This window comes from Stylophora pistillata, chromosome 1 (genome assembly GCF_964205215.1).
Source record: "Stylophora pistillata chromosome 1, jaStyPist1.2, whole genome shotgun sequence".
NCBI lineage: Eukaryota > Metazoa > Cnidaria > Anthozoa > Scleractinia > Pocilloporidae > Stylophora > Stylophora pistillata.
In genome coordinates, this window is record NC_142519.1 from 12,861,367 (window position 1) to 12,874,667 (window position 13,301).

Sequence of the window (13,301 nt, forward strand, 5' to 3'; positions counted from 1 at the left end):
TCTACGAGCACGCTGCGGAGAGGACCGATGACGGAACGAAGATGGTTTTTGTTTTTTGAGGTAACACAGCTGACCAAAAGTAAACTGGCGGAAGTGTCAACGGAAGTGACAGTCAGTTGACAATGTCTGAGGAACAGTTACTTAGAGTTTTAGTTTCCTTGTTAATTATTGCCAGTGCAAGATATTTTCGTTTTGTCAATTCAAGTGGAGAAGATAGTATAGTGGCAGATGTTTTCAATGAAACGACAATTAGTCGCATCGCGTTCGGAAGTTGCAGGTAAAGGGCTAGAAATTATGTACAAAATGGCGTCACCGCTTTGCTCCTTTTCCCAATTTTCGCCTTCTTTGCTATTCTTCCCTTCGGTGAAGTCATATTTTTACTATACGACATCGGAATTGTATTTTAGTTACTATAAGTCTGTAAGATATTCTTTTTATCACCTAACCGGTGTACTTGGTGCACGTTAGAAATCTACGCGAGCCGTAAAGTGTTTTCATCATGCAATGAACTCGAGCAATGATGTATTGTGTATGTTCCCCTTTTTTTACCTCACAGGAACGTTTTATGTGTGTGGGGTTTTTTATTTCATTTTTTTATTATATGCTGCACATTTCAGTTTCCCCAAGAAGCCTCAACCATTGTGGAAACATATATCAAGTCAACGACCAGATGTATGGGTTTGGCTGGGAGATGGTATGTCTTAAGAGAGAGGACAGCAAAACAAGATCTCAAAAATACCAGGCTTACCAAATTTATTTCATGAAATTCCTCCCCTGAATAATTTCAGCTCCTGATTATATGCCATAGTTGTAAGCAAAATTACCACTTTATGGTGGCACCCTAAAATAAACACTATTCCCAATCAGAAGAGTGCAATGTTTATTTGATTAAAAAGTAATAATGATAACAGTTGTAATCCACTCCATTCTTGTTGTAATTGTATATCACTAATCAGATGATTATGATTCTGTCTCAGCAAAGAAATATGACACTGGAACTTGGAACAAGTTTATATTTTACTTTATACTGTATTTACCTGTAATTTTTGTCTTTGATGATTTTGAATGATTGTTATCCTCAAAAACACACTACCTCAAAGAAAGGCTGCTTTGAAATTAAAAAATGCAAAAGAGGCTTGTCACCAACTTTCCGACGTCCATCGAATATTAACAAGCAGAATATCACATTGAAAAAAATTATTCAACATAACTTTTTAGACATTTGATTATTGATTGTGGAAAATGAGATTATCTTGCATTCAGTGCTTCCTAAGCAATCCACTGAAATGAGATTGATGCAACTTCAGATTTTTAATCAATCAATATTTGATTTTGTGTGTTTTAACAGCTGTGTATGCTGATACCAAAGTAGTACCACTTCTGTGGACTCCATCTCCTCTTGGTGAAATGGTTGAAAAATTTAATTACTTAAAGTTCTCGTCAGAATATCAGGTGTGATGCATGCATATGTATAGGTGTTATTGGATACTGTGATGTTATTGTTTCAAGAGTTTGACATACAACCAAGAACTGTCATGAATACTATGCTTATAGTATCTATTTTGTTTTACCCTTTGACCTTAAGAGTGATTAGAGTCCAAATTCTCCTTATGGTATCCCCCCTGAATCACACATCAAGGTCAGGGGAATAAAGGATATCATCACCAGCCAGTTGCAGATCCAGACCTTGAGCTAAGAGGGGGAGGGAGGTGACAATTTTTTTTTTTTTTTTTGTACACCTGCTGGCTTTTCTTCCTTCTGGGTTTATTTTTTTACCCAAAATAAGGGGGGGGGGGGGAGGGTGCTCAGGCCTCCCTGGACCGCTCCCCTAGATCCACCTCTGCCAACTAAAGAAGCTGTTGATTGTTAAGCAAATTCTCCTCATTAGCACGTTAGGACATGTATAGAGAACAGTATGGAGAATATGCATACTGATGATCAGGTGTGAAGGGTTAACATTATAGTCTATTAATTAAAACTTCATGCTAGGAATTCCTCCGAAGTGGCATTAAGGTTTTGGGTGTGTGGGATGACCATGACTATGGAATGAACAATGGAGGAAAGGTTAGTTATTTATCATCATTACACTTTCTTTGCATCTTTGCTTTTGAAATAGATATATACTTAGAATGATTTAGGGAATAGCAACTTACTCCTAATCAATAAATGCTTGGAAAAGCCAAATAAGCTCTGGCAGTATGATTTTACTCATTTCATGTTCTCAGGCTGACCTAACCTTTCTACACAGAGGAGTGAATGTGGAGTAGAGAAATTTTGTAAGAAATAGACAACTTTTTTGAGAGACATGTTTCGGCATGCTTATGCCATCTTCAATCAATGAGTAACAGAACGGAGTAATTATACAACAGACATTCAAGTAGATGAATAAAATGTTTACAGTATGATATATGAAATAATTATACATATGTTCATCTATTTGTCTGACATATAATTACTCACATTCTGTTACTCATTGATTGAAGATGGCATAAGCATGCCAAAACATATCTCTCAAAAAAGTTGTCTATTTCTTACAATATTTATCATACTTGCTACTACTATGACCTTATAGTAAAGAAATTGTCAATAAATAAATTATGATATCATTTATATTTTCAGCATTATAAAGATCGGCTTCAAGCCCAAGGTGTTTATTTAGATTTTCTGGATGAACCCACAGAGAGCATACGACGCAGGCGAGAAGGCACTTATGTTTCATACAGCTTTGGTAGCGGCAGTAGAAGAGTTAAGGTGGGAATAACTTCCATACAGGTCTTTGTTTTTCACCACCCAACTGCTCAGTAACCTGTTCAGGCGTGTTTGACACACGTTTTAAGAAATTTGATCAGAAATTGTCTCCTAAAACTGAGAACTAAAAATGACACAGTTTAATCAGTTTGAGGCCACAGTGCAACAGGGTAGTGTTGTTCTATAAGTTCCATTTTTTTGTTCATTTTTTCTTAGAAAGAGATGAGTTTTGTCCAGTTTTTCTATAATCATGATTATCTCTTTTTTTTTCCTTAGCTTATTCTACTTGACACTCGTTCGCATCTTAAATGGGGCCCAGAGTGTGATATATTAGGAGCAGAGCAGTGGTCATGGTTGGAGATGCAACTTAGTGATCCAAATCCAGTTGCACTTAGTATCATTGGCAGTGGAATACAGGTAAAATAACACTTGAATTTCTCAGTTTCATTTCCTAGTTTACAATTATATTGATTTTTATTATTGCTATCATCCCCATCATCAAAGAAATATCATCATAATTAACACTAGCATTATCATCACATAATGGTTCTTTTATTTTTTATTTTTTTTTGTACATAGCATTCAGACTCTATACATACATCTGCTGAATTATTCTCCTGTTGATACATATTTTGTGTACTGTAAGTTCTTTCCTAGGAATTGTGAGAGGCTAAAAGTTCTCATGTGTACTCCTGGTTAGAGAGTGTGACCCTGTGTTATTCATGATATAGATGGCAGAGACTACATTGTACGCTAGATTTATTCTAAAGTCACTATAGGCCAGTTATTTAGACAAAGTTTAGCCGTTGTTTAACAAAACTGCGTTCTAAGCTATCTTCAGTTTGGCCAAACCTTTCATCTGAACATTTATTTTTGCGAATAATGTCAAGAGGGCGGAAAGCTTATAGTGGAAGGACGTTTATTTCATTCAATCTACCCTCTTACAGAGAATCCCTAAGGCTCACTGCTTGCGTAAAACTGCAGTTTGGGTTAGAACTTGTGTAAATAACCGGTCCGACGAACTTGTTGTGTTTCCAAGGCAGAGGGGAGATGAGCTTGCACCAAAAAGAAAAAAAAAGTAAACAGACTTTATTTTATGTAGAATTCACAGAGGTAGCATTGCTTTAGGCCACTCGGCCAAACTGCCTCTACTGCCTCCAGTTCATTTTCCTTGCAACTCTCCTGTACAGGTGATTTCAGACGTTCCCTATACGGACAGATGGACTGGTTGCCCCTCAAGCTATGATCGTTTAATTTGGCTCGTACAAAGGAATCCACGGGTAGGAATATTTAGCCCCGTAAAAACGTCTTTTGAGTGTCGAGGCAGTTGTTTATCAATAAGGAACAGTAGGTATACAGTGACGCACTACGTTTAGTTCACAATGCGAGTGCATCAACTTTTTTAAAACCAACAGGAAACATATGGGGCCAACTTTATTGATGAACGAACTATCAGCTTATTTTAAAGATCTTTTTTCACGGATCGATTTAAAGGTGGTGTGGTCAGTAGTTGATTCCTGTTTTCCAAAGTTCTAGTTTTCCAATGCAGCGGTGAGTACATCTGGGCAGTTACGAAGAGAACTCATGGATTCTCATCTCTACTCTTTAATACATGATTTCAAAGTATAACAGAAATGGTTGCGTACAATTATGCAAAGGTTTCTGGACAATAAGCGACAATTTAAATATCGTAACATTAAACGCTAATCTGCATACACCAGAGCACCTTTTTTTCTTGAGTTATTTTTTTTGTGTGTGTGTTTCGTTACTTTATTTTTTTTTAATCCCAGTCTCCTTGATGATCCTCATTCTCATTACAGGTGATTCTTATCAGTGGAGATGTCCATTTTGGGGAATTTTCTTGTCTCAATAGCACCAGCACGGGTAAGATGAAGGTCTGTTTACAATTTGTTTCGCCTGCGAAAAACCATTTTTCACGTAAAAGAAATTGTATCTTAGTTTCCAATTCGTGAAAATAATAAAAGTAATGTCCTTGTTAAAGTTACTTGCTTCCGTCAGCTAACAGTTGCTCTGAGTATTTAGTAAAAAACTAGCAATGAAGAGGAGCTGCATGTGACTCTACAATTGCATTACCAGCTTAGCGCATTCATAGCTTCCCATGCTGCTTACAATTGCATTTTCCGTTCATCTTTGGACGGCTTCTTTCAGGATATCCTCTTTATGAGGTAACTTCTAGCGGACTCACTGCCACGTGTGTATCTTGGATGTCAAAAGCCACGTGCCGCTGGCTTCTAGAGTGAGTATATAAAGCAACTTGTTCTTTTTCCAACTCCTATCTCAGCATCTCCAATTAACTTAAACTTTCCGCGGTTTTAAACGCATCAATTTGTAAAAGAAAATTAATTCCGGTCAATCTCAACGTTGACATCGCTGGAAAAGGGAATTTTTAACTTTCCTACGCTTTGTCATACTTGTTACACTGAATAAGCTCTAAAACGTGGACAGAATAAGTAGAGAATCAACGGAACTTGTTTCGGTAAAAACATCCTCACAACCTTAAGAACGCTGGGAGATTCTGGTTTTGACAATCCTTCCATACAACCTCGACGACCTCACGCTTTTAAATGTTAAAAATAAACCTGGCGAGTACATCGAGTATTCATGGGATCGGCGAATTTTGAAATTTTTATACGCGTTTGTCGAGAGGAGCTGAGAATCGTCGAGTTCTTGAAAAAGAGTCACGGAATTTTTTAGATAATTAATCCTCTCCACCCGAAAATTACCATTCATTTTCTCCACAATGATCTCCTTCTATTTCTTCCGGCACTCACAAGGAGAATTTCTGTGACAATCGTGAATTTGTTAAATTGATGATCATTTCATTTTATTCATGACCTGTACATTTGATTTAAAGGCGATACTGTAAGGAAAAAATAGAAGCCAGACACACTCAAGGGTTAAAGGGCTAAGTGCCGGCTCAAAGACCCTTTGAAATATACAAGGGATCATTTATAATCACTGATACCAAAACGTACAATGGACTCCTTTTCTTGTCGAGATTTGATACCAGTCGATAACTCACGTAGATCGGCGAGTCACGAAATACAAATCTGTGGCAAGACAAACATTCTTTGTTTCAATCTCAATACAGCTATTTCAAAAAATATCCAAGTATACAACTTATTTCTATCTCATACAGCTTACAATGCCTTGTAAACTGTATGGGTGACAGTTCATTTTTTGCGATCTGGGCCCTTAACAGCCTCATTCGGTACCTGCCAGGAGTATTCTTCATCTTCATTTTCACCTATTGTATTCAAGTAAGCGTTGGTGGTATAGTGGTGAGCATAGCTGCCTTCCAAGCAGTTGACCCGGGTTCGATTCCCGGCCAACGCAGTACGTTTTTTGTTTCATGATATTATCATCTTCCTAGTTTTTTCCTTTCCTTTCTGTTTAACTCGTGATGCGTAATCAGGTATCCAACGGTAATTTTCGACCAAAAAATATATCACCCTTCGAAATGCGGTATCGAAATACATCTAGAGGATTTTCCTCTGAATAAAGATTTTAGGCGAGTCCATTTGAGTAAAAGTGGAGAGACTTTGTGGTGATCCGAGAGATTAAAACTGAGAAACAAAAGACAATTTTAGTTCAAAGCAAATCAAGATGAAGTAAATGAAACAACTGTCATTAGTTGAAAATAGTAGTCCTTCCATCAGAAATTGAGCTTACTAAAAAAAAAAAACAACCGTTTGTTTAAAATTATGAACTCTCACCGTCCCGATTTTTAGGATGAATGATATATTTCTTCGTTTGTAATAAGTTTTCGGATTTTTTATTTCCTCTAGAAAAAAGGGATTATATAAAGGGCATCTTAGGCAAGCTGTTAACAGTTCCGGCTACAAAACAGACTCTTCCATTTTCGTTCAAAATACAGTTATAGTTGGAGTGGGTTAAATATAGTTTGAGTTCTCAGTTAAATTAACTAAATGTATTGAACAACCGTACTAAGAGGTCACCCTGTATTAAAGTGGTCGGTTTTCAAAGTCCCGCAACTTTTTCCCCATAATTACTGTAATTTTCACCCCTATTAATTGGTCATCCTGTATTAAGCGCCATTCCCCGTGGGTGATTGCCTAGCACAGGCTCGACTGTAGTTTGCGATGTCATTAAGTTTAATTCAAGTCCAGTTTTGTATGTCTATAGGATAAATTCATTATTTCTATTACTTTTTTTCCTATAGGAACGTTTTAACATCCTCGAAACGTACTCATCCGTTTATAACTGAACTAAATTACGGTTTGATTACTATTCACTGGAACGATCAACCAGTAAGTACTGTATGGTGTGATTGAGTGACAGTCCTTTACATCGTGTTTAATTGAACCCAAAACAGCTGTAGCCCTGAGCAAACCAAAAAAAAAAAAACTATCAATGGTTCTATCATGATGATATTTACTATTCAAGAAATTTGAATGAACGGTATTACATTATTCATTACAAACCCCTGACTGAACCACCTCGAATGTTCTTTGACCTGATTTATATCTCTATACAAGGGAACCAATACTATCAGGCGTAGGCAATACATTCAAACTATGAAATAGAATAGTTTTTTTTTGTTATTATCTTAGTCGTTTTTTTTTTTTTTGCTGCGGATTAGATTCAGATAAGTGTTTTTAATCTCGCCGATGTAAACCGGATAAGGGAGCACTAGAATTGTTGTTCATGTCCCCCATTAGTTTGTGCCAGCTGAAGATCTTACGTGATGACTAGCTAACAGCCGAACCGACAAAACATTTTTGATCTCGTCTCTTTTTCAGATCTCCATTGCAGTAGAAGTACGTGGAGAAACTGGAAGTTATCTCAAGCAAACTATATCTTTAGCTCATTTAGAGAAGGTTAGCATGGATTAACACGGCCCACTTATTTACTGTCTTATGTTATTGTTCCTTTTTTTTTGTTTTGTTTTTTAGCTTTTTTTGTTATTTACTTCTTTTTTATTAATTTATTCATTATTTTATCTCTTTCTTCTTCTTCTTCGTTTTTTTGGACTCCATGTTTATAATTGCAAAAGGAGAGCGGGGTGTTGATCAAAGTCTTGACAGTTCTTAGCAACACTATCATCCCATAACGTGCAACTGAACCCCAAACAACCAACAACCAAGAACCAAAACTAATTTATCTGCGTTTCTGTTAACTCAAAAGTTTTATTTTAATTTTTTTTTCTACTACTTTTCTTTTCTCGCTCATTACAGGCAAGAGATGCTAACCGATGTCCACAGAAATTAGAAGATCCTCCAGTTATCAAGAAAAATTTATTTTACGCAGCAACTATTTGCGTACTTACGACTATCTTTGTGGGGCTGCTAAGGTATAGTTTTTGGAACTCATACAGATGAATTGTGCATTACTCTCTCTCCAAAAAGTCTGAGGTTCGACATGAAGAGTAACATACTTTCTTTGCCATTCTTTTTTTCAGGCTCATTATCTTCATTCTCAAAATAGTTTTAACCAGGATTGTGTTCCCATTGCTTGGAATATCTCTTCAGTCTTCCCCTAGCTCTAGTTCGAGCTTGCAACGAACCAAACACAAAAACAACAAAATCATCAAATCGGAATAACTGACTTGTGTGGAAATAGGACAAAGTAGGAGAGGAAGGAACTGCTTCAATGGCAAGAGACTGCCCACAACTTTTGAAATTTAACCATTTATGACGATATAGTTTAACTTATAATCCATCAAATATTTTTGTTCGCGCGCGATTGGCCTAAACGCATCGCGTGGACGAATAGTCCTCAGCTAAAACTGGCGTGGAGGATATACGAGGATATTACCCAATTCAGGATAAGAGGGCGTTTTATGGTTATTACACAAGAGGGGAAACATTTGTTCATAAAGTCGTAACAGAGAACAATCAAAAGAAAACTCCCAATACTGCAAACAGTAAGTTGTTTAGAACCAAGTTTTCGCGTGCGTTGCAAAATATTTGAAAGATAATAAACACAATCGTCTCTATTTTGAGCCAAAATATGCTCGAGCTTCGCTCCGAAAAACTGTCACATCTTGGAACAGATAATTTTCGCTGGCAAGTATTCTTGCATATTTTCACGCTATAGAGAGGGTATTGTTAGATATTTTAAAAATGAAAATTGTCCTAATTTGTAATTTAAGTATTTTTTAAATTTAAATCCTTTCTATTTAAAACTCTTTTCATTGTTTTATTGACGGAGGATATTTATTGATTGGTTTTTACGTGAAGAGAGCTACGTTCTTCAAAATTGAATTTCGTCTCACCATTTATCAATTCAATGCCAATTTTTCTAAAATTTTTGAAGTTTAGAATTTCTACATCTAAATATTTAAATCAATCGAGTAATCAAATTTTTTCGTCTCAGTGGCTCGTTGCCTGTGACGCAAGACAGACAAAGCGCACTTATAAACCGTTTAACGTCTCAGAGGTGATACTAATTGTCCTTTTTAGATGGTTCAGAGAATTTTGTGTTACATGTAGAAAACATCCTCTTTCTTATAAGTTTAGCTGCTTACATAATTATTTCTTGGTGTTTTGAGATCTGCAAAGAAAGTGAGGTTCTGAGTCGTCGTCTCTTTGGTTGCGTGCATGGAATTGTGGGAATTCCACGACACTTGCACGCGCTCCCTGTTCGCTGCACGCCGCCAAGGGAAAAACGAGAAGTGGAAAAATAGACCGAATCCACACGTTTTCAAGCTAATTTAGAAGTTACTTCAAACCTCCTCAAATAAATTGTGTTGGTAATATATCTGTGGTCCCAGTTAATAACTGTTTATTTCGCCATAAAGAGGGACATTTTATTAACGCCTACTGGGAGACGCGGTGAAATATCACGTGGCTGACTTTGTTACGACTTCGTATGTTGTAATGTACTTAAATTTACCGGAGGACAACGTCAGTAGTGTTTCCTTGGCTGACTGTGGTTTTTTTCCGTCATGTTTCTTGAATAGCTACAGATTGGCTCAAAAGTGACGATTCACTCAGTCTAGTCTTTTATCTCCTTGGTAATTTCGCTTTAATTCTACGCTATTTATCTCAAAAGTTCAGCCGAATTTCATATGAGCTCATTTTTTTTCTTTTTATTCTTTATTTTTTTTTTTCTTTTTCATGATAAGTGAAATCCAACTTATAAACAGAGCTTCTTCTATTTCCTCGGAATGTTTGACACTTACTGAAGAATATTTTTTGTCATAAATTCGATATGACTGATGGTTAATTTCGTAAATTCCAACCTATATCTCAGTCCAGATGGAAGCTTAATAATTCTTTCCAACTCTTGCCTCCCCTTAGATCGCTTTTAACTGCACTGAAGTTAACTGCGGATCCAAACAGGACACGGTACAATTGTGATAAAATAATACGAATATCGAATGAATCTAGGACAGTATGGGACTTGGTTCACTTTTCTGTAGAAATCTTTCTTATCAGGCTGTAGATCACAAATATATTAAACGTAGACCGTTTCCACCCATTCTTTTTCCTCTGGTAAGATTTAGTGGTGCAAATTTACCAGAGAGTGAAACGTGGCAAAAATGATGTTATTTTCAATAAAACTATAGACTCGTGAAACATTTTTCCTTAATTTTCTCTGTTTTTGTTTGAACTCGTCTCCTTCAAGATTAAACATAGACATCCATCTTCGAGTCGTTATTTACTTTAATTCTATAGAAGGAATATCAATTTTGCTAGATTAATTAATTAACACCTACAGCAACCTATTTCATGATAAATATTTTCCCGGCTCTTCGTCATAAAGTCGATCGAATGGCAGAAAACTGTTTTTCTCGGTGGGCAGCGAGGATGAGCTTTAGTGCAAATCTCAGGATGTATTTGCTACCAGTGATACATTTCAATTTCATACCTAGCCTGTAAAGCCCTCTGGGGAATCTCATACTTGCTGTTCTAAGGAGATGTTTGCACTGGCACTATCGAGGGAGATCAATAAGCTGATTGAAGGGCGTAAAGGGTTGATAAAATCCTCTGATTGATGTTAGCTAGGTTGCCTTCAGTTGAGTCTCTGCTAAAGCACGTCGTCTTTTGCAAAGATTTTTTTTTTCATTCAAATGAAGGAATTAAATATATGAAGCTTTCTTAAATTAAATAGACATTTCATATGTCAAGAAAGAAAAATTCAAAATCAAATTTTTCATAAATGAGGGTTGCCAAATCTAATAAGCCTCTTCAAACAGAACAAGCTTAAGAACAAAGAAGGAAGAGTTTCCCGTTTGAGTCATCAGTGTTTGTTTACTAAAGAGGCACTGTTTATACGGGCCTTTGTTTAAGATAAACGACCACCGACTCAGGCGTTCCGATTCATCGCAATTTTCGAAAGCATCGGCAGTATTCATCTGTTTTCCCGTACTCGTAAGCACTTAGTAGCAGCATAATGCCTGAAGCCATGGAAGAGAAAAATCAAGTCCGATTGCAAAAATGACTTGGGTAGGGGTCGGATTCAGTGGGGAATCTGCAAGTGGCAGTGAAACATGTTTAGCATCCAAAAACCGATTGATGGTCTCCACTCTTCTATATTAATAAATTTAACATAAATCTATTCTACTCTTTTAAGAAAACAATTATCCCTTGTTGTCTTCAGTTTAACTTGATTTTTGACCTAATTTGAATTTTAATAATGTGTTTCAGAGCAATTTAAAACATGCAAACAATTGACATTGAACTGAAAAGCTCACTTCGTTTTCTGCCAGCAAATAATTGCTAATCAAACACTTGTTAGTTTAAGACAGATGGCAAAACAGAACAAAAAAAGAAAAAGGAGAAACGTAACTCTTTAGGAACCCATAAATCGATGCAATCAGATAAGATCTAAGAATATCTCAAAATAACTCTCATCAGTGAGATAGCTAGCTGGTAGGATTTCAACTGAAATGACGAATTTTGACAAGTGCATTTTTAGAAGATACACACGGTTTTCCACTGTTAATTTAACATTGATGGTCACTTTATAACAATTATTCCATCTCATATCCAAAAAGCGCGAGTGGAATAATTGTTTAATTAAAAACGCCCCCAAGAAATTATTTTGTAAGAAGAAACCGGATTTTTTAGCTCCCTTTTGATTTTAAGCTGACGCGTACGCTTACCATATTTGTAGATTACGGTATATTGGCTCATATACCATAATGGCTAAGCCAATAAAAAGTCTGGAATTGCATTATCCAATGACCTAGTTTTTAATAATTATAACTGTTTATGTGTTATGATCGAGAAAATACGGACAGAACTGTTACCTGCCCGAGATAGGTTTTTCTCAACGAATAGAGCTAGAAGCTGACAAAACCACATAACTTTACCTCATAGCACGAAATCTCCGTCAAACTCGATCTACGACTAAACCCTCCCGAAACTCAAAGAACTTCTTTGTCTGCCAAATTAATTTTGCTTGCAGCTGTATAAATTGATCATATCCCACGGCTGTTTTTAAATAAACTAAGCTCGAGGACCAATTTCAATTAAGGGCAATTTTAAGGAGTAAACATATGGCAAGTGCCCTTGTTGTTAATAATAAAATATAATTCAATTTGCGCTCTTGAGTATAAAAGAAGAGAAAAGAAGCCTTAATCACCACAAGGAATTTGTTTCGGTGCGAATTAGGCAGCAAGGTTTGACAAGAAACTGACGACGACCCACAGACATGAGAACCTTTGTTGTGTTCTGCTTTTTGATGGCTTTCGTGATGGCCTCCCAAGCGCAGAGAGAGGCTACAGAAATGGACGAAGACGAGTCAGCAGCCTTTAACGAGGAGTTGAAACTCGCCTCTGGAGCTGAAGATGTCCCTGAATTCATAAAAGACTCAGAAAATCCAGCTGTCGGTCAGTTTGCCATTTCTTGTTAGATTTTATTTCGTTTTAATACTGTCTAAAACTCTCTCGTTTTGGTTCTTTCTAGTTTGATGGTTTATAATTAAGGGCCTGAATGAAAAGAAAGATGGTCAATTTTCCTCGCTCACTTGTTAGATATTTCAAATTAAATGTAATTTTACATTGACGAAAAGGTAGCATGCGAGCTACACTTCCTTCGATGGCTACTAGGTACGATATATTCCGTTCAGTTCAGAAGATTGGCCCATTCAGGGCACTACGCTACTTGGAAATAGAGAGTTCAGCCGGCAAACAGTTAAAAAACCAGATAAATTTGAATCTGATGCCTCCTTAAATTCAAGAGATGGACCTGAAAAGACCACTGTGTTAATTCTTCCGGTGATAAGCACGAAAACCCCAGATTATCTCCAGAACAAATTTTACACAAGTTGTTATCAAAACCGTCACAAGAAAAGCAGATCGTGATGTTCACATGGAAATAATTCCTAAATCAGGACTTTCTCGCTGATCATCTGTTGTTGTTTTTCCACTTACAGACGCAAGGAAGAAGTAAAGATTGAAGACGGCGAGACTGAACATGATTGCAAACGAATAAATCAATTATCCTCAAAACGTGAATTATATATTTTGAATATACTGAAAGATGATGATTTGTGATGCTTTTTTCAACCTGGTGCGACACTGATTAAATTTGAAAGATGAAGTCTCTTTTCAGAAGCCG

The 13,301-nt window shown here is 36.5% G+C and overlaps 1 protein-coding gene, 1 long non-coding RNA gene and 1 other non-coding gene across 3 annotated transcripts; all 3 read left to right on the forward strand.

The window, feature by feature from the left end:
- The first annotated feature begins 85 nt into the window (after positions 1–85).
- On the forward strand, positions 86–9,492 carry LOC111323823 (uncharacterized). The gene is made up of 13 exons (XM_022927258.2): positions 86–277; positions 618–694; positions 1,349–1,452; positions 1,990–2,064; positions 2,620–2,751; positions 3,025–3,165; positions 3,939–4,028; positions 4,569–4,632; positions 4,918–5,005; positions 6,953–7,040; positions 7,533–7,610; positions 7,968–8,083; positions 8,192–9,492. Exons 1-13 carry the CDS (start codon positions 123–125, stop codon positions 8,331–8,333), a joined length of 1,350 nt encoding a protein of 449 aa, XP_022782993.2. The 5' UTR covers positions 86–122; the 3' UTR covers positions 8,334–9,492.
- On the forward strand, positions 6,034–6,105 carry Trnag-ucc (transfer RNA glycine (anticodon UCC)). Its single transcript has one exon. It is a non-coding gene; the product is annotated as a tRNA-Gly (tRNA).
- A 2,434-nt stretch (positions 9,493–11,926) lies between the features above and the next one.
- LOC111323783 (uncharacterized) lies at positions 11,927–13,297 on the forward strand. Its single transcript, XR_002694202.2, has 2 exons — positions 11,927–12,571; positions 13,117–13,297. It is a non-coding gene; the product is annotated as an uncharacterized LOC111323783 (long non-coding RNA).
- The last annotated feature ends 4 nt before the right edge of the window (positions 13,298–13,301 follow it).

What these genes read in the sequence shown, in the direction of transcription:
- LOC111323823 (XM_022927258.2), top strand. Translation starts at nt 123, where the DNA reads ATGTCTGAGGAACAGTTACTTAGAGTTTTAGTTTCCTTGTTAATTATT. An exon ending in ATGGGTTTGGCTGGGAGATG is followed by an intron (nt 695 to 1,348) that starts GTATGTCTTAAG and finishes GTGTTTTAACAG; the next exon opens with CTGTGTATGCTGATACCAAA. An exon ending in TCATTGGCAGTGGAATACAG is followed by an intron (nt 3,166 to 3,938) that starts GTAAAATAACAC and finishes TCTCCTGTACAG; the next exon opens with GTGATTTCAGACGTTCCCTA.